Consider the following 27,548-nt stretch of genomic DNA (forward strand, 5'->3'; position numbering starts at 1 on the left):
CACAAGTATACATATGTAACAAACCTGCACGTTATGCACATGTACCCTAGAACTTAAAGTATAATAATAATAATAAATTAATTTAAAAAAATAAAAAAAATAAAACATATATCACAGAACTATTGTAAGAATTATATGTTTATATGTTTAAGGGATATAATGTAGTACCTGGCTCATATTTGTTACTCAGAAAAATTATCTTATTGAGAATCGCAAAAAAGAAAAGAGACATCTAATATGCCCTACTTTTTCTCAGAGCAAGAAAAATTAAATACATATTTTTAGGATTATACCACAACCTTGAGAGAAAAAGTAGGGGAAAGAATCTTAGAGCTCACATTATCCAAGATGATAGAAAAATACTTTAAGCAGGCCTGGGACCTCTATAAAATCTGATTCAACCCTCCCTCCCCTTACTGCCTCAATCCACAATAAATTTTTCTGTGTTATTCCATTTGTAGTCTGGAATTTATAATCTGGAATGTTCTCTGGAAATGTTGGAATGGGATTCAGACTATGGGATGACCAAGGCAATCACAGTCTCAACCAAAATTCATTTATCCATTTGTGGAGCACTCCTATGTTAGGAGAAAATCACTGAGAAACCATTGTTTTTATGGGAGTTGATGGTTTTTAGGCTCATTCTTTTTCAGTGTGGCTGTACTCCGAGGTAAGTAGCCGTGCTTTCCTCGTCCACGTGGCACATCCCTTTTTATCATTAAAGGCTCATTTCTAACATCATCTATCTCTTTTTGCCCCAGCGGAATTCATCATTCCTTCACATGTGCCCTCAAAGCACTTTATTCAAACATTGATTACATTACATTGTAATTATTTATCTATTTGTTCTCCTCTCCACACTACTGTAAGCTTTTAAGTAGAAAATACTCCTTACTAATCTTTACTGTATTAACTCCTAGCACAGTTGCTAGAGCATGGTAGTCACTCAAAAACACTGTAACAAGCACTATTTCTGAGCAACGGGAAGAGAGCAATGGTAAGACAGAAAAGACCTCTGCCTTCATGAGCAGTAGGAGGTGGCATGACTGTTCTAATACGCTTAACAGACCCTGACTCATAGTAAATGATATTTTTAAGTGAAGAATCACCATCTCCCTGACAACACATTCCAAAGTATAATCAAAGGGCTGTCAATAAGTGTTACTTAAATAAAATAGTGTGTGGTCAAATGAATTTAGGAAATGTTGAGTACCAAAACAGTAAACAGTTTTGTTTACTTCAGATTTCCACTATTGTGGAAAACTTCACCAGAATCCCTAAAGTGAGTTAATCACATCTTCCTAAATGTATTCTAAAGCATTTGTTATACCCTCTATTGCTCTATCTTAAGACATCTGTAAGAGAAAATCTTCTAGCTGTTTTACAGAGGGTCATTGCCATCTTTAAATAGTCCAGAATCAATAAGATCTGTCTGTTGCTTTGAAAAGAATGTACTTTTAGGGAAGGCAGAGGTCGTTTATTATCAGCTAAATGTACATCATTTTATGCTCATTATTTGTATTTAGAATTAGGAAAAAACTTCCATTAAAGGTCAAATCAATGGGTTATGGATTAGTGAGTTGTGAAGTGTGTGCTGAGTTTTCTAGTCACGTTATATGCCATTGTTTTAAAAACATAAGCCTCCTTTATGTGAAAGAGGAAATAACGAAATTGATTAGAGTGCAGCTGTCCATCTGTAATTATAGGTTGTGTAACCTGTGTACAAAATCTTGGGTTTGTATTAACATGTTATCATTATTAATTTTACATGAACTATTTAAATTTTGGATATTGAGTCAAAATAAGCAAAATTCTGATAATTATCTAAATTGGGGAAATAGTTTAAAACCACTTCAAAAGGTGAACAAGAAAATATTTCAGACATTTTAATATAAAATTTAATTTAAATATAATTGCAATAATAGATATAAATCTTGAAGTAAATACTTAAATATGTTTAAATTATATAAACACATCTGTTATGCTGATCTTTAGAAAAACATTTTATACCTGAATAGTAAAAATGAGTTCAAAATTAAATGTTATCTTTAAATATCAGTTTTTAAATAAGTACAAAATCATTTCTCTACTGTGAATGCCATTTTTAAAAATACTTTTCCACATTAGTGAGAATTTGGAAGAAAAAATATAACAAAAGATTACTCTATGGATACTGAAATAGCGGCTCTTGTTCTTTTATTATTATAATAGTCTTAATGTGGCAAATATAAGTCAGGGAGAGAAAATTACTTTGAAAATGGCTTATATTTTTTAGGACTGACATTTATAGGAAAAAAAACTGAAGTACAGAGCGTGGAGAGTTTGATTGTTTTCTGAATGGACACAAAATTGAAAACTTTAGCCAAGTTAAGAGCTTTTGTAAATAGGAAGTTAATTGTAAAACAAGTACACTTTTTAATTAGCTTAAAAGCAGATGTGTTTGATAACTTTTTGGTGGGATGGAAACATTTTTCTTTGGCATGCCTCATAAATATGAGAAAAAATCAAATACAAATAGGCCAGATTGCATTTAATTACTGAGATGATTACATAGCCTAAAGCAAACTTCACAAAGGCAGACTAAATTGTCACCATGTTCTTAATTTACTATGTTGTATTTTCCTTTTAGGGCTAATAGTGTTACTGGCAAATAATTCCCTCCTATTAAAGAATGATAAGCTTCTCAAAAAGTGATACTTTTAGTTCCATTATCAGTAGTTTCATAACTACTTCCACCTCACTTGGTGGAGAAGCAAAATAGGACATACATGATTTTGTTAAAATCCATAAGCATGTTTGATACTTAGTAGCTTTCCTCTGCCTTTGAAGACTAGTCTCTGTCATAGTTTGTTTTAAAATTTATGACTACTTTTATTATATGAAAAAACTGTGAGAGAGCAATCACATTAACAAATATTAATAAATAAAAAAATTATTTAGAATAAAATTACTTAAATTGTATTTAAATATTTTATTTGAAATAGTTATTTATTAATGTTTATATGATTAATAACAAATAATAATAGCTGCCTATTATTTACAAACACTGTTATAAGTACTATAGGGTTACACAGCTGCATGAGACGAATATCCTGATCTCTTGTTGCTTACAATCTAGTAAGAGTGTCAAGGTATAAATGCATGAGGCATTAAATGAACAGTTGAGATCCAAAAAAAGAACAGTACAATGATTAATTGCCAAATTTACAAGCAACAGTATTTTAGAGAAAGAAATGGCATGTGATACAAAATAAATATTAGAAACATAGCAAAGAAGAATACACAATTAATTGCCAATTCGATAAGCATTAAAATTTAAATGAGAGGAAGAGCATAGAACTAGGAATGAACAACAAAAGACTGGAGGAAACCGTCAGAAGGGAGTAAAGATTCTGAATAATGCAGTAGGAGAGATGATGCTGGAAAGAGGGCACTCTGTGGACCCTGAGAAGCAGGATAGGAAATTTACTTCAGTATTTCTATCACTTCGGTAAATGTTGCATTAAAAATTGTTATGTTTGAAAAGAAACAAATCTGGATTTTTTGGAAACATATTGTAGAAATAGAAATGGAAAAATACATGCACTTTAGTCTGTGTGACAGTTGATGTAATTACTATTTGTTGGTGGACTCATGGCAAGCACTAGGAAAAGAGCATTATAAGAACTATTGCATCCATATGAATGAGAAATGAATACTCAGAGAAGTTGTCATTTACCTAGCAGGTGGCAGGGCTGGGATTTAAACCCATATCTTAGTAGACTGTCTCATGCTGCTGCTGCTGCTGCTACTGCTGCTTACTTATATGTGCCAGGCACTGAGCTAAACACTTTACATATATTCCTTCTATCAGTTTTACAGAATCGATTTTATTTTTCCCTGTTTTGTGAATGAAAGACCTGAGGTTTAGATAATTTCTGTAGTAAAAATCATGAACTTAACAATTTTAATACCAGGCTTATAAATGTGACATAGCTAATAAGACATCTTTAATATAAAATATTTTATGAGATTTTAAAAACTGATTTTGCAGTGATAGACGTAGTTTCAAAAATAATTGACAATTGTACAATTTCACATTTAAGGATATTCATCTCAAAGTAAGTCCTTTTCTGTGGGATTTCTAACAGTAATCAAATTTTGAAGTCTTATGGGGAAGAATTTTTAATTACAATTTCTAAGAACATGTAAGCCTATTCAATTCAATATAGCAGTAATTACTAAGATGAAAGAATGCCTACTTTCTTCCAAGTGTGGTAATTGCTCAATGGAATTAGATATTTCACAAGTAATTTTATAATTTTGTTAATTAAGATTAAAGTAATTATCTTGGCCGTAAGATTGCTGTAAACTGAGAGTCTAGCTCTACCGGCAGAAAAGAAAAAGAGTGTATATGAGCTCTAAAAAGGTCTGTATGCTATTCCTGCCCCCGCCATCCCCAGAAAAAAAAAAAAAAAGAAAAAGAAAAAGAAAAAGCTGAGTCAGAAGAAGAGCTTGTTAAAGATGCAAAGAGTGAAAATGCAATTTCACATTTGTGGTAATAGAGAGCTTACTGAATAAAGCTAAAAACAAATTATTTCTCTTTTTTACTCTCCAGCCCTGCCTTCTTGTTTAATATTTGGAACCACTTTTTTCCTTCATGTTAAAGTGAAAAAATATACTCATTGTACTAAATTTTTCCTCAAATGTTTCACCTTTAAAACCTTCCATTCACCTCAGCCAAATCTTTTTTTTTTTTTAATTTATTTCAATAGGTTTTGGGGGAACAGGTGGTGTTTGGTTACATGAATAAGTTCTTAGTGGTGATTTCCGAGATTTTGGTGCATCCATCACCTGAGCAGTGTACACTGTACCCAATTTCACTTATGAGTGAGAACATATGATGTTTGCTTTTCCATTCCTGAGTTACTTCACTTAGAATAATGGTCTCCAATCCCACCCAAGTTTCTGTCAGATCTTTTCTGTAGGATCATACCTGGTGACCTTTAAGAACTTTAACCACCACAAGAAATCAGTTGGTAGTGCTCTAGTGGGGTGGCTCTTCCTCTTAGTCATAGATTAAGGAAAGCTCAAGAACCACAACTCTACTGCTCTGTCTGAACACTCAATTGTTAATTTTATTCCTCCTCCTTTAGCTGAAATTCAGATTTTATCAACATGGTGAATAAATATTTTGTGAGAGTTGAGCTCAGTTTCCTGGACGACACACTTAAAATGCCTGCTTTTATGTCTTACAGTTGCATACAGAACCTGACCAGATGTCTATGGGGTTTTGTTTGTTTGTTTTTTTGACACAGGGTCTCACTCTGTTGCCGAGGCTGGAGTGCAGTGGTGTAATCTCAGCTCACTGCACCCTCTGCCTCCCAGGTTCAAGCAGTTCTCCTGCCTCAGCCTCCCAAGTGGCTGGGATTACAGGCACCCACCACGACACCTGTTTAATTTTTGTGTTTTTTCAATAGAGACAGGGTTTCACCATGTTGGCCAGACTGGTCTCAAACTCCTGACCTCCAGCAGTCCACCTGCCTCAGCCTCCCACAGTGCTGGGATTACAAGCATGAGCCCCTGTACCCAGCCTATTTTTTTCTATTTGTGGTTATCACATTGAAATTATCCCTTAAAGACTATAAAACTACTTTATTCCTTCAGACACCAGAAAACTAGGCTTATAGGGAGTGATAACCAAGAGACAAAAAGCAACAGCTAAGTATTTTTTGTTCTTAAAATACTGCTTTTCCTGAAGAAAGCAAAATAAAATAAAACCCAGATTAAAGAATCAAATATAATGACATCTTATACTCTTAGAAGACCTTTCTGCATCGTTCCAAAAAAAAGGCTATAAGCCTCTGATATGATTATTTTAAGGACAGAATGAAGATTTCCTCTTGAATGATTTGCTCTGCCGTTTATCAAAAAGACGTATCCATCCACTTTAACGTTTCTGGTATAAATACACTTCACCCTTTAAAAATTACTGCATAACATTGAAATCACTAGCATTGCTGTACATCATCAACAGTCAAGCCGGAGAGCCAAATCAGGAATGAACTCCCATTCACAGTTGCCACAAAAAGAATCAAGTACCTAGGAATACAGCTAACTAGGGAGGTGAAAGATCTCTATGAGGAGACCTACAAACCACTGCTCAAAGAAATCAGAGATGACGCAAATAATTGGAAAAACATTCCATGCTCATGGATAGGAAGAATGGATATCATTAAAATGGCCATATTGACCAAAACAATTTATAGTTTTAATGCTATTCCTATTAACCTACCATTGAGATTTTTCACAGAACTAGAAAAAACTATTTTAAAATTCATATAGGACCAAAAAAAGCCCAAATAGCCAATGCAATCATAAGCAAAAAGAATAAAGCTGGAGGCATCACACTACCCAACTTCAAAATATACTACAGGGCTACAGTAACCAAAACAGTATGGTGGATACAAAAACACACGTAGACCAATGGAACAGAATACAGAACCCAGAAATAAGACCAGATACCTACAACTATTTGATCTTTGACCAACCTGACAAAAGGAAGCAATGGAGAAAGGATTTCTTATTCAATAAATTTGGTGCTGCGATAAGTGGCTAGCCATATGCAGAAGGTTGAAACTGGACCCCTTCCTTATACCATATACAAAAATAAACTCAAGATGGATTAAAGACTTAAATGTAAAACCCAAAACTATTAAAACCCTGGAAGACAGGCTAGGCAATACAGTTCAGGACATAGGTGTGGACAAAGATTTCATGATGAAGACACCAAAGTAATTCCAACAAAAGCAAAAATTGACTAATGGGATCTTTTTAAAGAGCTTCTGCAGAGCAGAAGAAACTGTCAATAGACTAAACAGACAATTTACAGAATGGAAGAAAATTTTTGCAAACTATGCATCTGACAAAGGTCTCATCCAGTATCTTTTAGGAACTTAAATTTACAAGCAAAAAACAACCCAATTAAAAAGTGGGCAAAGAGCATGAACACTTTTCAAAAGAAGACATATATGTGTCCAACAATCATATGAAAAAAAGTTCAACATCACTGATCATAGGAGAAATGCAAATGAATACCACAATGAGACACCATCTCACACCAGTCAGAATATGGCTATTATTCAAAAGTCAAAAACAACAGATGCTGTTGAGGTAGTAGAGGAAAGGGAACACTTGTGCACTGTTCGTGGGAGTGTCAGTCAGTTCGACCAGTGTGGAAGACAGTGTGGCAATTCCTGAAAAACCCGAAGGCAGAAATACCATTAGATCCAGCAATCCCATTACTGGGTATATACCCAAAGGAATATAAATCATTCTGTTATAAAGACATGCATGTGTATGTTCATTGCAGCACTATTCACAATAGGAAAGATATGGAATCAACCTAAATACCCATCAGTGATAGGCTGGATAAAGAAAATGTGGTACGTATACACCATGGAATACAATGCTTCCATAAAAAAGAATAAGATCCTGTCCTTTGCGGGTATGTTGATGGAGCTGGAGGCCATTATCCTTAGCAAACTAACAGGAACAGAAAATGAAACACCACATGTTCTCACTGGTAAGTGGAAGCTGAATGATGAGAACACATGGACACATAGAGGGAAACAACACACACTGGGGCCTATCTGAGAGTGGAGGGTGGGGGGACAGAGGGGACCAGGAAAAATAACTGCTGGGTACTAGGCTTAATACCTGGATGATGAAATAATCCGTACAACAAACCTCAATGACACAAGTTTACCTGTGTACCAAACCCGCACACGTACCCCTGAACTTAAAAGTTAAAAAAACTACTGTGTAACATTAACATGATATTCACTGTGAGTGTTTACTTGTATAGTGTATTTTTCGCCTAGATTTTTTTTTTTGCATATTATGTAACTAATAGTAAGTTATCTTACTTTAACCAAATGGCTCTACCTTTTTCTCTTTCTGATAAATAAGTAAATTTGGAGTAAAAGTGATGCCGAGAAGTAAAATATATTATTGCTGCAGTGGGCAATACAGGGGAAAAGGGAGGCAGAAGGTAGCAGAAACTACAAAGGGGGAAGTGTAGAGAGGGCTGCAGCTTAACAAAGTAGTAAAAGAAACACATACTGGAATTAAAATTTTAGACAAAATGTTACTTTCCTACCCACTGTCTTTTTTCATGTCTTTATTTGATTTGGTTGATAACAAACTTTTCTAATTATTAAGTATAGCTTATACAATCTAACCTTTAATTATATTCATGCTTTTTTGCCTAAAGTTTCATTATTATTAATTGGGGATCCTGTTCGATTTGATACTGGCATTTATTGTCTTCCTCTAGTGTGAATCCAAAATGTTTCAGAGAATTTATCAAGAATCATCATTAATAATAACTATATCCTACTGATATGCACGGAAATAAATGGGGATATAAACAAAAAGTTGAAATGCAGCTCAGTGATGTATTTACAATTCTGATTACAGAATCCTATCTTTCATTCCGTGTTTAGCAGTCACACGGAGAAGGAACAAATTAGCCTGGCTTTAAAACATTGAACTAAAAACTAGGATTTGACTGTCTGAGCCATAACTTTACAGTGTCAGAATGTGAAAGTATACTTCCTAAAGGCAGGAAGGATGCATTTTTCAGGAACTTCACCAATTAATTTGCAATGTAAATTGATATAATAACCATATAATAATACACAACCCTGAGTATCAGAGAAAGAAGACCTTGAAAGAAGTGCTCAGTAATACATAGGCAAGAATCAGAATAGTAGTAATGGCTTGAGATATATATCAGATGTAAGTGGGGACTTCAAAAGTTTCACAGAAAAATGGAATTAAAAGATAGGAATAAAGAAATATAAACTTTATCTCTCAACATAAATGCCATCAAGTTCAGGACACTTTTGTAAGTAATACCAGCCATTTAATCCATCCCTAAAGAACTGAGGGTCTTGGAATTTAACATGTCAGTATAGTCTTTTTTACATTATTAACTGAAGAGAAGGGTACCCTTTACAAACTTTTTAAGATTAGGAAACAAAAAGAAGTTACAGGGAGCCAAATCAAGACTGCATGGTGCATGCCTGCTGATTTCCCATAGAAACTCTTTGAAAATTGCACTTGTTTGATGAGGGTATGAGCAGGAACATTGTCATGTCAGAGGACTCTCTGATGAAGCTTTCCTGGGCATTTTTCTGCTAAAGCTTTAGCTGACTTTCTCAACACACTCTCACAATAAGCAGATACTATCATTCTTTGGTTCTCCAGAAAGCCAGCAAGCAAAATGCCTTGAGCAGCCCACAAAACAGTTACCATGACCTTTGCTCTTGACCAGTTCACTTTTGCTTTGACTGGACCACTTCCACCTCTTGGTAGCCATTGCTTTGATTGTGCTGTTTTTAGGATAGTAAGTTTTATCTCCTGTTACAGTTGTTCAAAGAAATACTTCAAGGTCTTTATCCTACTTGTTTAAAATTTCTGTTGAAAGCTCTGCTCTCATATGCAGCTGATATGGGTGCATTGATTTTGGCACCCATCCAGTGGAAAATTTGCTTAATTTTAATTTCTCAGTTAGAATTGTGTAAGCTGAACCAGTTGAGATTTCTATAGTATTGGTTATTGTGTGTGCTATTAATCATTGGTCCTCTTCAATTAGGGTACAAGCAAGGTTAATTTTTTTTCATAAATTGTTGTAGATGATTTGCCTGTGCCTCTGCAAGCTTCATCTTCAACATTATCTTGTCTCTTCTTTTTTTTTTTGAGACAGAGTTGTGCTTTGTTGCCTAGGCTGGAGTGCAGTGGTGCAAACACAGCTCATTGTAAACCTTGACCTCCTGGGTACAAGCTATCCTCCTGCCTCACCTCCTGAATAGCTGGGACCACAGGCATGTGCCACCATGCCCTGCTAATTTTTTTTTTTTTTTTAGTTTTTGTAGATACAGGGTCATAACATGTTATCCAGGCTGGTCTTGAACTCTTGGGCTCAAACAATCCTCCCATCTCAACCTCCCAAAGTGCTGGGATTACAGGCATGAGCCACCACATTTGGCTTGTCTCTTTAAAAAGTCATCCATCAACACTTGTGAAAAGAAGGGGATAATACAAGTTTTTTATTTGTAAGCTTCTGCTTTCTTTAATTGTTTCCATGAACTTTTTTTTAACCATCAATGATTTTATCATTCTTCCACCCAAACTTTACCATAAATTTGGTACTTGTTCTTAGTTCGGTTTTAGCAGGACTTATGTTGCTCTGAGAGGGGTTTTGTTCAAACTGATGTCTTATCTTTCTTAGTGCCTTACTATATCCTGTTCAGACATGTAGCAAGTTAGTACAAGTTTATTTTGGTGCAAAAAATTTGAAATCCATGCATAATGTTTTCATAATACACATTTCCCACAAACTTTTTGAAGTCCGCTAGTATGTATATAGATACATATTATAGGTAAGAGATTTTGTGTGTATGCACACATACATGCACAAACACACAGCATTGCGGTACTATCTATCACTGGGAATACATCCAACAGGACACAAGACATGTTAAATGAAAGAGTGATGACCTTTCTTATGGTGGAGAACAGTGCCAGTAAATATAGACTGTGTCTTTTCAACATATTTTGTAATCATGTTTCATTAGTGTATTCTCATATGGATACTTATACATTCACCTGTGCAGTAAGTGGGTTCCCCCATTTTCATTACTTTGTCTCACCTCTTTCCTTCAATTTGTCAAAAATTTTAACTATAAGTTTGTTTTTATTATGAAATAGACTGAAAGCTGCATAAAGACTAGAATTATGCTGATATTTACCTAGTGTGCATGCCTCGTATTTAGTCTATGGCTTGGCTCATAGATTTGTGCAATTAGTATTCATTGACTAATGAATAAACATAGACATTACACATACAGTACTCTACATATTTTATAGTTATCACTGTTTATCCAGAGTAATTAGTACTGGTTGTAGAGAGGCAGGAAACGGCTATGCTGGTGCTGTCAATGTAGTATCCTTAAGATAGTCCATTTTCCTGGTTGCTTTCTTTACAGTGAGAAGCGGTGCAGCATAAGCAAGGAAGTCAGACTGCCTGAGGACACATTCAGCCACCAACTAGTTGTATGATCTTGGGCACATTACTTAACCACTCTGTGCTTCCATTTCTTCATCTGTGCAATGAATTAATAATAGTACCTATCTCAAAAGGATTAATGAAAACTAGTTGAGTAGTCAGTAGATATGTGTGTAATGATTAGAAAGGTACCTAGAACACAGAAAGCTCTCAGTAAATATTGGCCTATTTTCTTGATCACTAAAATGGTAGGAAGGGAATATTGCAAATTGTATATTGGCTCTTAAAGTTTTTGTCTGGAAATGTCTCATTTCTGCTCACATTTTATTAGCTGGAGGAGGTCACATCAACATGATTAAGTTCAAAGTGATAGAAAAGTACAATTTTAAAATGTGTGTAGAACAAGGAGAGGATAACCATTGGTAACTCTCAGTACTTAACGTTTTTGTTTAATCTTGGTGGGATTAGAATTCATGTACGGAAGTCCTGACCTCAGTGATTATCACTTAACTCTTGTAGCCAAAGGGAATTTCTGTTTCTCATGTATTTTATGTGTATATTTAGTAAAATATTCCTTTGTTTATTTCACTCTTTCCTCTGTTCTGTTGGATAGTTTTTGTTACTACATATTAAATAACCAATTAACATTTTCAGTAGTGCTTCACCAGGTAAATTCAGTTTTCTCTGTAGCTTATAAAGGGGAACCATTCCTGGGGGTCCAAGGGGCTTTAAGGAAAATCAAGTGCATGCTCATAAGTTGAAAATACAATTGTCAAAAATGTTATTGAGGAAACTATGAGTGTCTAAACCCTATTTATCTAAAAATAAAACCAAGTTACAGTTAATGAACATCATTATATCAATAATAACATTAATTACCATAATACAACCTAATTGGAAATCTTCCCTTCATTAATTATTGACTGTTCATATGTTCTTTTCTTGCCATAGTACACTGTTCTCATATAACCACACTCATGAACAAAATATACATATGATGCTCAATGTTTCTGTATAATTTAGTCATTAATGGCACAAAGTTATAAAGACCAAAAAATAAACTACTTAAAAGAAAGCATATGATATCACACTCACCTTCCTAGTTCACATCATTGGAGGTATCATGCATGAGACAATAAATGTATAAGCTAACAAATCCAAACAGACTTCAGTATAGCATGACTACCAGTGCAACTGTGGAGACAGTAGCACAGGTGGCTCCTGTCTGTTCAACAGGGTACTCTCCAAATACAAGAAATCTAAATTAGCCCTTCTTCATGAAAAGAAATGCTTTTATATACCAAACTGAGGACATTCATTGAAACTCTCAGAGCAATCAGATTATACTGACTAAATAGATATATAATAGGATAACATGAAGTTCTGATCATGCTTACAAATTATTAATAATAGTCACATCTACAGTTACTCTTTTTTTATTATACTTTAAGTTCTAGGGTACATGTGCACAATGTGCAGGTTTGTTACATATGTATACATGTGCCATGTTGGTGTGCTGCACTCGTTAACTCATCATTTACATTAAGTATATCTCCTAATGCTATCCCTCCCCGCTCCCCACACCCCACAACAGGCCCCAGTGTGTGTTCCCCATCCTGTGGGCAAGTGTTCTCATTGTTCAGTTCCCACCTATGAGTGAGAACATGCGGTGCTTGGTTTTCTGTCCTTGTGATAGTTTGCTCAGAATGATGGTTTCCAGCTGCATCCATGTCCCTACAAAGTACATGAACTCATTCTTTTTTATCGCTGCATAGTATTCCATGGTGTATATATGCCACATTTTCTTAATTTAGTCTATCATTGATGGACATTTGGGTTGGTTCCAAGTCTTTGCTATTGTGAATAGTGCTTATGCAGTAAACATACGTGTGCATGTGTCTTTATAGCAGCATGATTTATAATCCTTTGGGTATATGCCCAGGAATGGGATGGCTGGGTCAAATGGTACTTCTAGTTCTAGATCCTTGAGGAATCGCCACACTGTCTTCTACAGTTGTTGAACTAGTTTACAGTCCCAGCAACACTGTAAAAGCGTTCCTATTTCTCCACATCCTCTCCAGCACCTGTTGTTTCCTGACTTTTTAATGATCGCCATTCTCACTGGTGTGAGATGGTATCTCATTGTGATTTTGATTTGCATTTCTCTGATGGCCAGTGATAATGAGCATTTTTTCATGAGTCTGTTGACTGCTTAAATGTCTTCCTTTGAGAAGTGTCTGTTCATATGCTTTGCCCACTTTTTGATGGGGTTGTTTCATTTTTTCTTGTAAATTTGTTTAAGTTCTTTGTAGATTCTGGATATTAGCCCTTTGTCAGATATGTTTGATTGCACTGTGGTCTGAGAGACAGTTTGTTATAATTTCTGTTCTTTTACATTTGCTGGGGAGTGCTTTACTTCCAACTATGTGGTCAATTTTGGAATAAGTGCGATGCAGTGCTGAGAAGATTGTGTATTCTGTTGATTTGGGGTGGAGAGTTCTGTAGATGTCTGTTAGGTTCACTTGGTGCAGAGCTGAGTTCATTTCCTGGATATCCTTTTTAACTTTCTGTTTCATTGATCTGTCTAATGTTGACAGTGGGGTGTTAAAGTCTCCCATTATTATTGTGTGGGAGTCTAAGTCTCTTTATAGATCTCCAAGGACTTGCTTTATGAATCTGGGTGCTCCTGTATTGGGTGCGTATATATTTAGGATAGTTAGCTCTTCTTGTTGAAATGATCCCTTTACCATTATGTAATGGCCTTCTTTGTCTCTTTTGATCTTTGTTGGTTTAAAATCTGTTTTATCAGAGACTAGGATTGCAACCCCTGCTTTCTTTTGTTTTCCATTTGCTTGGTAGGTCTTCTTCCATCCCTTTATTTTGAGACTCTGTGTGTCTCTGCATGTGAGATGGCTCTCCTGAATACAGCACACTGATGGGTCTTAACTCTTTATCCAATTTGCTAGTCTTTGTCTTTTAATTGGAGCATTTAGCCCATTTACATTTAATGTTGATATTGTTATGTGTTACTCTTAAAGACATTATTATTAGAGTATTTTCTGTTGTTTTTTCCATAGTGACTCATGTTGCAGAAGAAAATGGCAGAAGAATAACTTATTATGTTGAAATACTAAAAGGAGTGATGCAGGAGCAGTTTCCCTAAATAAACAGAAAAAACTATGTGCTTGTATATTTATGAATTTCAGTAGGAAAATAGAGTGAAATACATGTGAGAATGAAAGGAAGAGAAATGCATGATGTTGTTTTACCACAAGAATATATGCTCACCACTGAGAATATTGCCTAACACAAAACAGATGCTCAATAAATATATTTTTGAATGAAAACCATAGAAGGAAGGATGGAAAGAAATAGATGAGAAGGAGTTTGAACAGAAAACAGATGATGATATCCTAGATTGGTAACCTGGCACAGATGCCATATATAATGGTGTTGGAACATAAGCCTTTTATGAACATACTATTCTACAGTAGAAAAATCTCTCATGATTCATGACTTGGTGGTAAACAATATTATCAGAAAAATGAGGGTATAAGGAGAGTATTATTTGTTTACTCTATGTTTTAGTTCATTGAGGCTGCTATAACAAAATACAGGCCGAGTATTCCTTATCTGAAACACTTGGAACCAGAGTGTTTTGAATTTAGGATTTTTTTCAGATTTTGGAATATTTGCATATACATAATGGGATATCTTGAGGATGGAACCCAAGTTTAAAAACAGTTGTCGGCCAGGCATGGTGGCTCATGCCTGTAATTCCAGCACTTTGGGAGGCTGAGGAGGGCGGATCACCTGAGGTCAGGAGTTTGAGACCAGCCTGGCCAACATGGTGAAACCCCATTTCTACTAAAATACAAAAATTAGCCAGGTGTGGTGGCATGAGCCTGTAGTCCCAGCTCCTCGGGAGCCTGAGGCAGGAGAATCACTTGAACATGGGAGGCGGAGGTTGCAGTGAGCCAAGATCATGCCATTGCACTCTAGCCTGGGTGACAGAGACGAGACTCCACCAAAAAAGAAAAAAAAACACACAATTGTCTATGTTTCATATATATGCCTTATACACATGGCCTAAAGAGTTTATATAATATTTTTAATAATTTTGTACATGAAACAGTGAAACACAGTTTGTGTTAAGTACTTACATGTGGAATTTTCCACTTACGGCATCTTGTCAGCACTCAAAAATTTTGGATTTTGTAACATTTTGGATTTTCAGATTAGAGATGCTTAACCTGGTCCATAAACTAGGTAGCTTATGAACAACAGAAATTTATTTCTCGCAGTTCTAGAAGTGAGAAGTCTGGGATCAAAATACCAGTAGATTTGGTGTTTGATGAGGGCCCCACCTCCTGGTTCATAGAACAGTGCCTTCTCCCTGTGTCCTCACATCATGGAGGGGGCAAACAAGCTCCCTTGAGCTTATCTGATAAGAGCACTAATCCTATTCACAAGGGCTCTTCTCTCATGACCTAATTACTTTCCCCAAAGCCCCAGCACATCATACCATCACCTTGGAGGTAAGGATTTCAACATACGAATTTTGGACACAAACGTTCAAACTATACTAATAACAGTGTTTCTGAACGTTTCTGTATTAGAAACTACTTTTAGAAAAATGTAATAAAACTCTAGACTTTTCCCTCAAAAATACATATGTACATATCCCCATAAAATTTTGTAGACCATTTCAGTTTTGTGAATCTGTAAAACTCATCCATTGGTTAATTATGAGTGCCACATTTTTTAAATAATGTGAATGTTGGGCTTAATATCTACCCCCACCCCCAAAAAAAATATGAAAAGAAGAGCACAGAAGTGCCAAGGAACAACACACAACTCTGTATATAGATATCGGAAGGACTAAAACCCAGAATAACCTGAGGTGCAGTCTAAAAAAGTAATAGGACTCCTCCGTCAGGTCCCACAGTATAATAGGGTATAGCCAATTATCTTTCCATTTAGTGATTGTAATTTTTTGTGTCCACATATTCACTGCTAGTATATAGAAATAGAATTATTATTTGTGTGTCTATCTTGCATCTTGTGACCTTGCTTACCTCAGTCATTAGTTCCAGGAGTGTTTGACAGATTTTGCATGATTTTTTACATAGACAATCATTGTTATCTGCATATAGGGACAATTTTATTTCCTCTTTTTCTATTTATATTCCCCTTATTTCCTCTCTTTTGCCTCACTGCATTGGCTAGAAATTTCAGTACCCTGTTGAGTAAGAGTGGTAACAGCAGACATCTTTGCCTTATTCCCAGTTTTAGGTGGAGAACATTCAGTCTTTCACTCTTACGTATAAAGTTAGCTATAGTTTTTTGTCGATACTTTTATCGAGTTGAAGAAATTGCCATTTATTCCTGTTTTCCTGAACTTTTCTAAAATTGTGAATCGTTGCTAAATTTTGTCAAATACCTTTTATAATGACTAATATGATCATGTGATTTTTCTTCTCAGCTGTTAATGTAAATACTACATTGATTCTTAAGGATTTTTTTGTCTGTATAAAGGATGTTTATTGGTCTGTAGTTTTCTTCTTTTGTATTGTTTTTGGTTTTTGTATCAAGGTGATATTAGCTATAATAATTATTGAGAAATGTATCTTCCTCTTCTGTCTTCTGGAAGAGATTATGTATAATTGGAGTTAATTCTTCTTTAAATGTTTAATAAAATCCTTCAGTGAAACTATCTCAGCCTGGAGATTTGGGGAGAGGGGAGTAAACATCTTAAATTTCCTGTTACAGAGATGTTCATGTTATCTTTTTCACATTGGGTGAGTTGTGGTCATTTGTGTTTTTTTTGGTCCATTTCTTCTAAGTTGTCAAATTTATGTATGTAGAGTCTTTCACAGTATCCACTCGTTCTTTTGATGTCTTCAGAGTCAGTAATGATACCCTCTTTTTCATTCCTAATATTGATAATTTGTGTCTACTCTTTTTTTCTTTGTCAGTCTTTTTAGAGGTGTGTCAGTGTTACCGATTTGTTTCAGAGAAACAGCTCTTTGTTTTGTTAATTTTTCTCCATTGTTTTTGTTTTGTTTCACTGATTTTTATTGATTTCTGCTTCTTTTATTGTTTCCTTTCTTCTACTTGCCTTTTATGTATTCTAAAGGTGAGAATTTATACTACTGATTTTAAATGTTTCTTCTTTTCTAATATATGCATTTAATACTATAGATTACCCTTTCAGTCCTACTTTGGTTGTGTCCAACAAGTGTTGATATTTCTTATTGTGATTTTCATTCAGTTCTGTGTTCTTTTTGTTTTCCCTTGAGAATTCTTTTTTAAATCAAGAGGTTTTCTTTTTCTGCCTTCCTGTGGGTGACTTGGTCATTTTTTAGAATTCTGTTTTGATTTATCTACATTTCTTAATATATCCCTTTGTGTAACTTTTTTAGTGTTTGCTCTAAGTATTACATTTTTTATGCATAGCCTTATCAGTCTACTGGTGCTATCATTCTATCAGTCCATGTGAAATATAGACACTTTACGTCCCTTCACATCCCTTTGCCTCCCCCCATTTATAATATATTTATCCTAAATATTACCAGTAAATACACTTAGAACCACATCAGTGTTACAATTTGTGTTTCAACAGTAAAACATGATTTAGAAAACTCAAGAGGAAAAGGAAAGCCTATTATAGATAGTCATATTTTGCTTATTGTGTTCTTTCTTCCTCCCTAATGTTTCAGTGTTTCTTCTATTACTTCCCTCATGTTTACAGAACTGCCTATAGCCTTTCTTTTAGACTACATCTGATGGCAATAAATATTCTGGCTTTTACTTCATCTAAAGACGTATTCACTTGTTATTCCTGGAGGTGTCTTCATTGGCTATAGGATTTGGGGTTGACAGTTCTTTTCTTTTAGCACCTAAAAAGTATTTTGCCACTTCCTCTGGTCATCATTGTTTCTGGTGTGAAATATGTTGTCATTCTAATTGTTTTACTTCTAGAAATGAGATGCCATTTTTCTCTGGCTGCTCTTTAGACTTTCTTTGCCCTCAGTTTCCAGAAATTTAATTATGATGTGTCTCAGCATGGACTTCCTTGGATTTAGTTTGGAGTTCAGTCAGCTACTTAAATCTGTACATTTATGTTTTTGCCAAATTTAGAAAGTTTTCCGCCATTATTTTTTCAGACATTGTTTCGACTCTGCCTACTTTCTCCTCTCCTTCTAGGATTCCAGTGACACAAATGCTAAATGTTGTGCTCCACAGATCCCTAAGGCTCTGTTCACTTTTTCATCTATTTCCTTCTGTTATCTGGATTGCATAATTTCTATTATCCTGTCTTCGAATTAAGTGATTCCTCCCTCTGTCCCTTCCATTCTGCTGTTGAGCACATCTACTGAGCTTTTATTTTGGTTATTATATAATGTCAGTTCAAAAACTTCCATTTGGTTCTTCCTTACATCTTCTGTTTCTTTTCTGAGAGTTTCTATTTCTTTGCTAAGGCTATTTTTTTTCATTCATTTCAAATATTTTCATAATTGCATATTGAAGCATATTGTCAATCATGGCTGCTTTAAATTCTTCACCATTTCAATGTTGGCATTTTGGGGTGATCTTTTTGCATACCCTTGGAGATTTTCCAGGTTCTTGGTATGACAAGTGATTTTAGATTGAAACCTGGACCTTTTCTTATTTTTTTCTGAGATAATTTATTTTATTTAAACCTTCTATTTAGACTTTCTATAACATGCTTCATCTGGAAGAGGGGACACTGTCTTATATCTGCTACATGGTAGTAGAAATCTAAGTTCTTCACTTGTCATCCATTGAAACCCAGTGAGTCAGGGGCTCTTTTTATACTGCTTGATGGGGGTGGGAGTTCCCGGTCCCCATGTGATGTCCACTGGTGGGCTGGCCTCATTGTTGTTTGTCAGCAGTGGAAGTCCTGACTCTGCAGTAGGCTTCCGCTGACACTACCCTAGTGGGGAGGGGGAGGGATGCCCCATTACTATCCAATGGGAAGTGGAAAGCCAACCTCTCCACATGGTCTCCACTGACTCCATGTGAGTGGGGCACCTTGTTACCAGCCAGCAGAGATGAAGTCCTGGCTGCCTACTTGGTGGTCTCCGATAACACCCAGCAAGGGTGTTGGGTATCTCATTACACCTTCATGAGGGTACATGTCTGGGCTTCACAGCCATCCTTTGCTGGTGTAGGTCAGGTGGGGATGCAATTTTTCTGTGATGTTTGGCTGGAGTATAGCAGTTGTCTAAAAGTTTTCCATCTTGCTAATCTGCTCTTTTCTCGTCCTTTGACTAGAGGGAACAGGCTTTTGCCGGGGCTTTTTTTTTTTTTTTTTTTTTGTCTGCACTCATTTATCTATCTGGGCTGTTGACCTCTTTGCTTCCAAGTGTGGGATATATGAAGCAAAAAGGACTCATCATATGTTGTTCCTTAGGTCCTGAGGTCCTTAGTCAGTCTACTTTCTCTCACCTTTCAGAGTCTTCTCTTTTTTAAAATTTATTTTAATAGGTTTCTGGGGAACAGGCGGTATTTGGTTATGTGAATAAGTTCTATAAGTGGTGATTTCTGAGATTTTGGTGCACCCATCACCTGAGCAGCGTACCCTATACCCAATGTGTAGTCTTTTATTTCTCAGCCACCTCCCACCCTTTCCCCTGAGTCCCCAAAGTATGTGTGTGTACATATATATGTATATATGTGTGTATATATACGTGTGTGTATATATATAACATTTTCTTTATCCACTCATTGACTGATGGGTATTTGGGCTGGTTTCATATTTTTGCAATTGCAAATTGTGCTACTATAAACATTTGTGTGCAACTATCTTTTTTGTATAATGAATTCTTTTCCTCTGAGTAGATACCCAGGAGTGGGATTGCTGGATCAGATGGTGGATCTACTTTTCGTTCTTAAAGGAATCTCCACACTGTTTTTCATTGTGGTTATACCAGTTTACATTCCTACCAACAGCGTAAAATGTTTACATTCTCACCACATCCACACCAACATCTATTTATTTTTATTTTTTTGATTATGTTCATTCTTGGAGGAGCGAAGTGGTATTGCATTGTGGTTTTGATTTGCATTTCCCTGATAATTAATGATATTGAGCATTCTTTCATAGGTTTGTTGGCCATTTGTATATCTTATTTTGAGAATTGCCTATTCATGTCCTTAGCCCACTTTTCAATGGGATTGTTTGTTTTGTTCTTGCTGATTTGTTTGGATTCCTTTTGCCCAATGTATAGATTATGAAAATTTTCTCCCACTGTCTGTTTACTGATTCTTTTACTGTGCGAAAGGAAGCTTTGTAGTTTAATTAAGTCCCATCTATTTATCCTTTTTTTGTTACATTTGCTTCTGGGTTCTTGGTCACGAAGTCTTTGCCTAAGCCAATGTCTAGAAGAGTTTTTCCAGTGTCATCTTCTAGAATTTGTATGGTTCAGGTCTTCAGAGTCTTCTTATGTTTGTTTTATATATCCTTTCCAGAACTGTTCAGCTGCCCTTACAGAAGAATAGGGAACACTATGTCTAGGGCTAGAAATTTTAGGTAACATTAGATCTCTGACCGCTTTTGGTGAATTCAGTTACTTAATTTTAACATAATCTTACTGAAAATCAATATAGCCTGATTTTAGCATGGTCTTCCTTAAATTACTGGGGTTAGTTTGTATTTGTAAGGATAGAAATCATCCTATTTTAAATTAGAGAGATATACTATTTATTACTATTATTCATCAAGTAATCATTATTTAACAGAAGAATTAAGTTATAATTATGATGTACAGGAAAAATAAGTGCATTAAAGTATACTTTAAAGACTTACAATTTTAGTTCTTTTTATATGCCCTTTATACTATCAGGTTTTTATAATGAAATTATAGATAAAAAATTATATAGCCATAAAATCTAAAATGCCTTTCAAAATGAAATTATTTTTCTCAATGGCCAGACATTGAAAAAATCCATAGATTTTTTTGAAATTAAAAAAATGTTTTCATTAATTCAGTGAATATTTAGTAAAAACATGCTGTGTGCCAGACATTGTGCTAGAAATATAATGATGAGCAAAACATACATAGGTCCTGCCTTAATCAGACTTAAAGTGTTCTTCTACAGTAAAATATCAAAATAATTAATGAAGTGAAATCTTCTAGGAAAGTATTTTATATGTTTTTATGAATACTGCTGCTCTGGAAAATTAGAATATTATAAAAATTGACTTCTTAAGCAGTGGGTTTACTGAAATTAAACTAAAAACAAAAATTGTATCATTATCACAAAATATTTCATTGGCTATATAATGGGCCTATTTACATCATTTCTGAAATATCTCCTGGATTTTTAGTATCGGTTTGGAGTATAAAAGACAGTGATGGCCAATGTTGGCCATGGCTATTAATGGTTTATATTAGTTGAAAGCTGTAAAATCATCCAAGAACTCTATTAGCATTAGAATAATAATTTACCAAGACAATTACCACATACTGGAAATTTTTGCAGCTCTAATTCAGTATTATTAATAATGGATAAAATTGCATTTTTCTCAGGTTGCTGTGGGCAGTGGGGAATTATTTCAATGAATATTTCAGTGCATTATTTTAATCATTTTTCCACCAAATCCAAGTGGGCAATATTTTATACTTCTTAATTCAGCCTACTAAGAAACCATGGTCATTAAATTGTAAACTATTTGTAGTGAGGTGTATTCTGTGATTTACAACCCTTGTTAAAAATAGTGTAAAAGAAACAAACTGTACCATTAATACTTATAATTTGATGTTGCATTTGTTACTAAACTCCACATGATTAATGCTTTTAGTGGAAATAAGAAAATTTAAAAAATAAAAAGCAGAGCTGAGTGGTATAATGCCTGAAATATAAGAATGTTTTTATTTTAAGTCTTTTTCAGTTGTAGAGGGAATATATATATATGTATATTTCACACTTGTATTTGTGTATGTGTGTGTATATATTTTTTTTATATATATATACACATTATCTTAATTTTTCAATGAGACCAACAAAATAACTTCAATTTTATAGAAAAATGTATTTCCAGTTATACATTGTTATTAATAGGGATTACTTTTTTTCCCTCTACTCTTAGCCAATTGCATGATTTCTGGCGTTTGGATTACTGGGAAGATGATCTTCGTCGAAGGAGACGATTTGTTCGCAATGCATTTGGCTCCACTCATGCTGAGGCATTGCTCAAAGCTGCAATAGAATATGGTTAGTACCAATGCTTCTTCCACAAAAATACTTCTGGATGTGAGGTAACTCCTTGTGTTTGAGAATTCCTTTTTTTTTTTTTTTCACTAGTATCTAATGTTCTCCATATCATGAGTCAGAAATATTTTGTTCTCCTTTATCCTTCAGCATCATTTAGGTTACTGTTAATCAACCCATTATTTCTCAGGCTAGATATCTTTTTATAGCCTTCAACTTCTTTTTAAGAGATAAATGGACTTCACATAGGTATTAACTAACATCCCTTTCATATATCCTAAAACAAGAATAAAATTAATTTCTTTTTCAGTGTCTTTCAAACTTTGATGACCAAGACTCATAGTAAATAAAAAAATGACCCTGATCCTGTACTCAGACCTATATATTTTATGTATAAATTTGTTTCTGTGTACACACTTACATATACTTCATTAATATACATATACACATGTAATATGTATACATATGTATACAGTGAGTATATGTTTGTGTATGCATATACATATTGTATATATAACAAAAAATATTTTATTAATAACCTCTTTATATGATATTTTGTTTTCATCCCACCTATTCCTTTCAGTTTAATAAAATATAATTTAAAATCTTGTTATAAGCTGCCAATTTAAATTTCCAGTTCTCCAATGGACTACAAGTCTGAAGAAGATGGTCTCCTACTTACAGTATCATTAATTATCACACTACAATAGAACTGTACCCTAATTTGTTCTTTATAAATTGTACAATAAATCATAAATATCAAAATATTTTTGTAGTTTAATAAAAATGCTGCTACTTTAGATTGCTTTCTGCTAAGAAATATACTTAGGAACATTTGGTCTACTTGCCCATTTTTCAGTGCTGTAACAAGTTTAAGTTTGATGGGGCATATCAGAATTTTATAAACCACATTCACTAAGGAAATACCAGTAATGAACACTGTCCATGTACTTGTTATCCACTTTTGTTCTTCAATTACTCGTATTTTATTGTATTAATTTTCATTTATTTGGGAGTACTAAGTGAGCCATCTGTTTTAAAAATTTACTATAGTTGATAAATGGCATTATATCAAATCATAGTTTATATCATGTAATACTATTCATGTTCTTAATGAATTGAACAGGGAAACAATAAAAAGACAAAATGTGCAAAGCTTTTAAAATTTCTTGTCCCAGTAAGCTATGAATTGCTATAACGTAATAAGCCTCAAAATATCATTAAGAAATAGATAAGGATTTTGTATGAAACTGTTACACCTAAGATAAAAGTTACACAGAAACTTTATACAGTAAAAGTAACTATAGAAAAAATATGCTGGAAAAAAATTATACTTTGTCGTCTTTGAATAACTAAAAATAGCACCTAAGGATAATAGCCCTCTAAGGATTTGATACCAACTTAAAATAAGTTATCATTATGATCCTGTAGGAGAGAATCTTAGAAATATCTGCCTACTTAGTAGTGGCATGTTTTATAATATGAGCTTAAAATTATTAAAACTTCATTTCATTTAACCAATAATTTAGACTTTTTTTACCAATTAATCCTGAATTTATCTTATTTGAAAGTAGAAACATATAAAGACAATTTGTAACAGAGGTTATGCTACAGTGATATCATTAGTGATACTGAGTTGCCAAAGCTTTAATTGTGTAGAATTCATATTATACTACATTCCACAGTCTACAGATTACTTTTAAGAAAGGCTTTTTTAAGAAAAATGTTTGTATTTCTTCTTAAAAGTGAATACTTTGTGTGTTTAATTTGTAAAATAATTCCTAATAAACCAGTGTCAAAGCCTGTAAGAAACAAAATTTAAAATCTTTAAATAAAATCTTTTTCAAACTGATAGTCATATTTTAATAAAATAGTAACTATTGTTAATGAACCTAAAGTAAAAAAAAATACCCTAATTTTGAAATAGATAGAGGTGTAAGTGATACTAAATATTCTTTATGTGTACTATATTTTAAAATACAGTATTTATGAATTTTCCATCTGGATCATCAGCAACTTTCAGAACCTATTATCTATCCCTCTTGAGTTGTGTTATTTTATAAAAGAAAATAGGAGTATGTTTTTATTATACCTATTAAAAACAAAGATGACACATCTATACTATACAATATTCAGGGAATCTACATGATACTATTGGAGTTACTCCATGGTCATTCTAAGGTCAGGGAGTGGAAGACTAAAGAGAACTAAAGCAATTTTATCTCCAAAAATGATTCTCCTGTAACCTTCATCACAGTTCACAAGACTGTGGACTTTAGAACTGAGTGGAGAGTTGGGAGTAAATACAGAGGATGTAGAGAAGGTGAGGGGGAAGCTCTCCCTGGAGTGATCTATATATAGAAGTAGAGGGAAGAATCACAAATTGATGAGAGAAATTTAGTATTGTGCCTTCTTCCTGCCTCTTAATGTGCACTCTAACCTATATCAAAAATATCTCTTCAGAAGAAATAGGAAGTAAATGTCAATAATTATTACAAAGCACTTAATCCAGTAAATGTTGAAAACCTTAATTCAAAACAGATTTTGTACTGCCAAGGACCCAAAACATAAGGAAAGACTGAGAAAATATTCCAAAGACTGAGAAAATATTCCAAACTGGAGAAGGCCAAAAAAGACAAGATAGATTATTACAGCACTTTTTTTTGTTGTTGTTAATTGTTTGTTTGTGACAGAATTTCACTCTTGTTGCCCAGGCTGGAGTGCAATGGCACGATCTCAGCTCACTTCAATCTTTGCCTCCAGGGTTCAAGTCATTCTCCTGCTGGGATTACAAGCGCCTGCCACCATGCTGGCTAACTCTTTTGTATTTTCAGTAGTGATGGGGTTTCACTATGTTCGCCAGGCTGGTCTCGAACTCCTGACCTCAGGCAATCCACCCACCTTGGCTTCCCAAAGTGCTGGAATTATACGCATGAGCCATGGTGCCCAGCCTTACAGCACATTTTTCTAGATGATTGCAGTTGGTAAAATTTGACTGGGGTCCATGATCTGGATGGCAGTATTGTTATCAATGCTAACTTCCAAAGTTGGAGGGTCGATGGTGCTTACACAGGAATGTTCTTGTTCTGAGAAATACAGTGGAGTAGTTAGGGGTAATAGGGTACCATACCTGCAACTTCTTAAAAGGTTTTCAAAAGATTAGTGATAATGGATATGTACAGGAGTGGAGTGGGGGGAGTAGATTTTGTTAATATTGGGAAAACCTAGATAAGGATAAAAATAGGGGTTTTGTACTATATTTGAAATGTTTCTATTAGTTTGAAATTATTTCAGATTTTTTTAAAATTTTATCCCGGCAACTTGAATTAAAAGTGAAAGTGATTTTTTTAAAAAGTACAGAAGAAATCATTTATCCATTGTAAATGAGCTCAGAAACCTTTTTCTTGTAATATTCACTGTTAGTGGGTTTGCAGTAAAAAAATAAAAAGAATCTCATGTATGTTGCTAAAACAATGTAAATGAGGATTGCTGGAAACAAGTCCTTTGCAAAACATTTTGCCAATGCACATCAAGAGCCTCAAAAATGCTGATAATCTTTGACCCAGCAATTCCCCATCTGGGGACTTGACCCAACAAAATGACTCAAAAGAGGGGAAGAAAAACTATTTTAAAATATTCACCGCAGTTTTATTTGGAAAATCTGAAAAACAATATCATATTGTGGGAAGAGTGGAAAGCTTAGTTTCAAAAAAAAAAAAAAAAAGACTCAAAAAAAAAGAAAGAAAACAGATTTCGTGTATTTTATATAAAGATTTTATATATACAAATTTCCAGGACATCCATGTAAAAGTTAAAAAAAAAAATAGCGATAGTTCCCTTTAGGGTTCCAAGATGGCCAAACAGGAACAGCTCCCGCCTCCAGCTCCCAGCATGAGCGACACAGAAGATGGGTGATTTCTGCATTTCCAACTGAGGTACTGGGTTCATCTCACTGGGGTGTGTTGGACAGTGGGTACAGAACAGTGGGTGCAGCCCAACGAGCGAGAGCCAAAGCACGGTGAGGCATCACCTCACCCAGGAAGCACAAGGGGGAAGGGAATTCCCTTTCCTAGACAAGGGAAACCTTGACACACAACACCTGGAAAATCGGGTCACTCCCACCCTAATACTGCGCTTTACCAAGGGTCTTAGCAAATGGCACAAGAGGAGATTATATCCCATGCTTGGCTCAGAGGGACCCACACCCACAGAGCCTCCCTCATTGCTAGCGCAGCAGCCTGAGATCTAACTGAAAGGCAGCAGCGAGGCTGGGGGAGGGGTGCCCACCATTGCTGAGGCTTAAGTAGGTAAACAAAGCGGCCGGGAAGCTCGAACTGGGTGGAGCCCACCACAGCTCAAGGAGGCCTGCCTGCCTCTGTAGACCCCACCTCTGAGGAAAGGGCATAGCCAAACAAAAAGCAGCAGAAACCTCTACAGATGTAAATGTCCCGTCTGACAGCTTTGAAGAGAGTAGTGGATCCCCCAGCATGGAGTTTGAGATCTGAGAACAGACAGACTGCCTGCTCAAGTGGGTCCCTGACCCCCGAGTAGCCTAACTGGGAGACATCCCCCACTAGGTGCAGACTGACACCTCACATCTCACAAGGCTGGGTACACCTCTGAGATGAAGCTTCCAGAGGAACGATGAGACAGCAACATTTGCTGTTCAACAGTATTCACTCTTCTGCAGCCTGTGCTGCTGATACGCAGGCAAACAGGGCCTGGAGTGGACCTCAAGCAAACTCCAACAAACCTGCAGCTGAGGGTCTTGAATGTTACAAGGAAAACTAACAAATAGAAAGAACATCCACACCAAAACCCCATCTGTACGTCACCACCATCAGACACCAAAGGTATATAAAATCACAAAGATGGGGAAAAAGCAGTGCAGAAAAGCTGGAAATTCTAAAAATCAGAGCGCCTCTCCCCCTCCAAAGGAACGCAGCTCCTCACCAGCAACAGAACAAAGCTGGATGGAGAATGACTTTGATGAGTTAAGAGAACAAGGCTTCAGACCATCAAACTTCTCAGAGCTAAAGGAGGAACTACAAACCCTGCGGAAAGAAACTAAAAGACCTTGAAAAAAGATTTGACAAATGGCTAACTGGAATAACCAATGTAGAGAAGTCCTTAAATGACCTGATAGAGATGAAAACCGTGACACGAGAACTACGTGACAAATGCACAAGCATCAGTAACTGACTCGATCAACTGGAAGAAAGGGTATCAGTGATTGAAGATCAAATGAATGAAA

At 35.1% G+C, this 27,548-nt stretch overlaps 1 protein-coding gene across 1 annotated transcript in view; it reads left to right on the top strand.

Annotated features, from left to right (window-relative positions):
- Positions 1 to 27,548, top strand: part of NBEA (neurobeachin) — a gene marked incomplete at its 3' end in the record, with an annotated part of 753,742 nt that overhangs the window by 491,572 nt on the left and 234,622 nt on the right. The window contains exon 39 of the mRNA XM_011969865.1: positions 22,173 to 22,297. Within this exon, the coding sequence (XP_011825255.1) occupies positions 22,173 to 22,297 (125 nt within the window). The remainder of the gene's footprint in view (positions 1 to 22,172; positions 22,298 to 27,548) is intronic.

The sequence above is a fragment of the Mandrillus leucophaeus genome, unplaced genomic scaffold, assembly GCF_000951045.1.
Source record: "Mandrillus leucophaeus isolate KB7577 unplaced genomic scaffold, Mleu.le_1.0 Scaffold916, whole genome shotgun sequence".
Lineage (NCBI taxonomy): Eukaryota > Metazoa > Chordata > Mammalia > Primates > Cercopithecidae > Mandrillus > Mandrillus leucophaeus.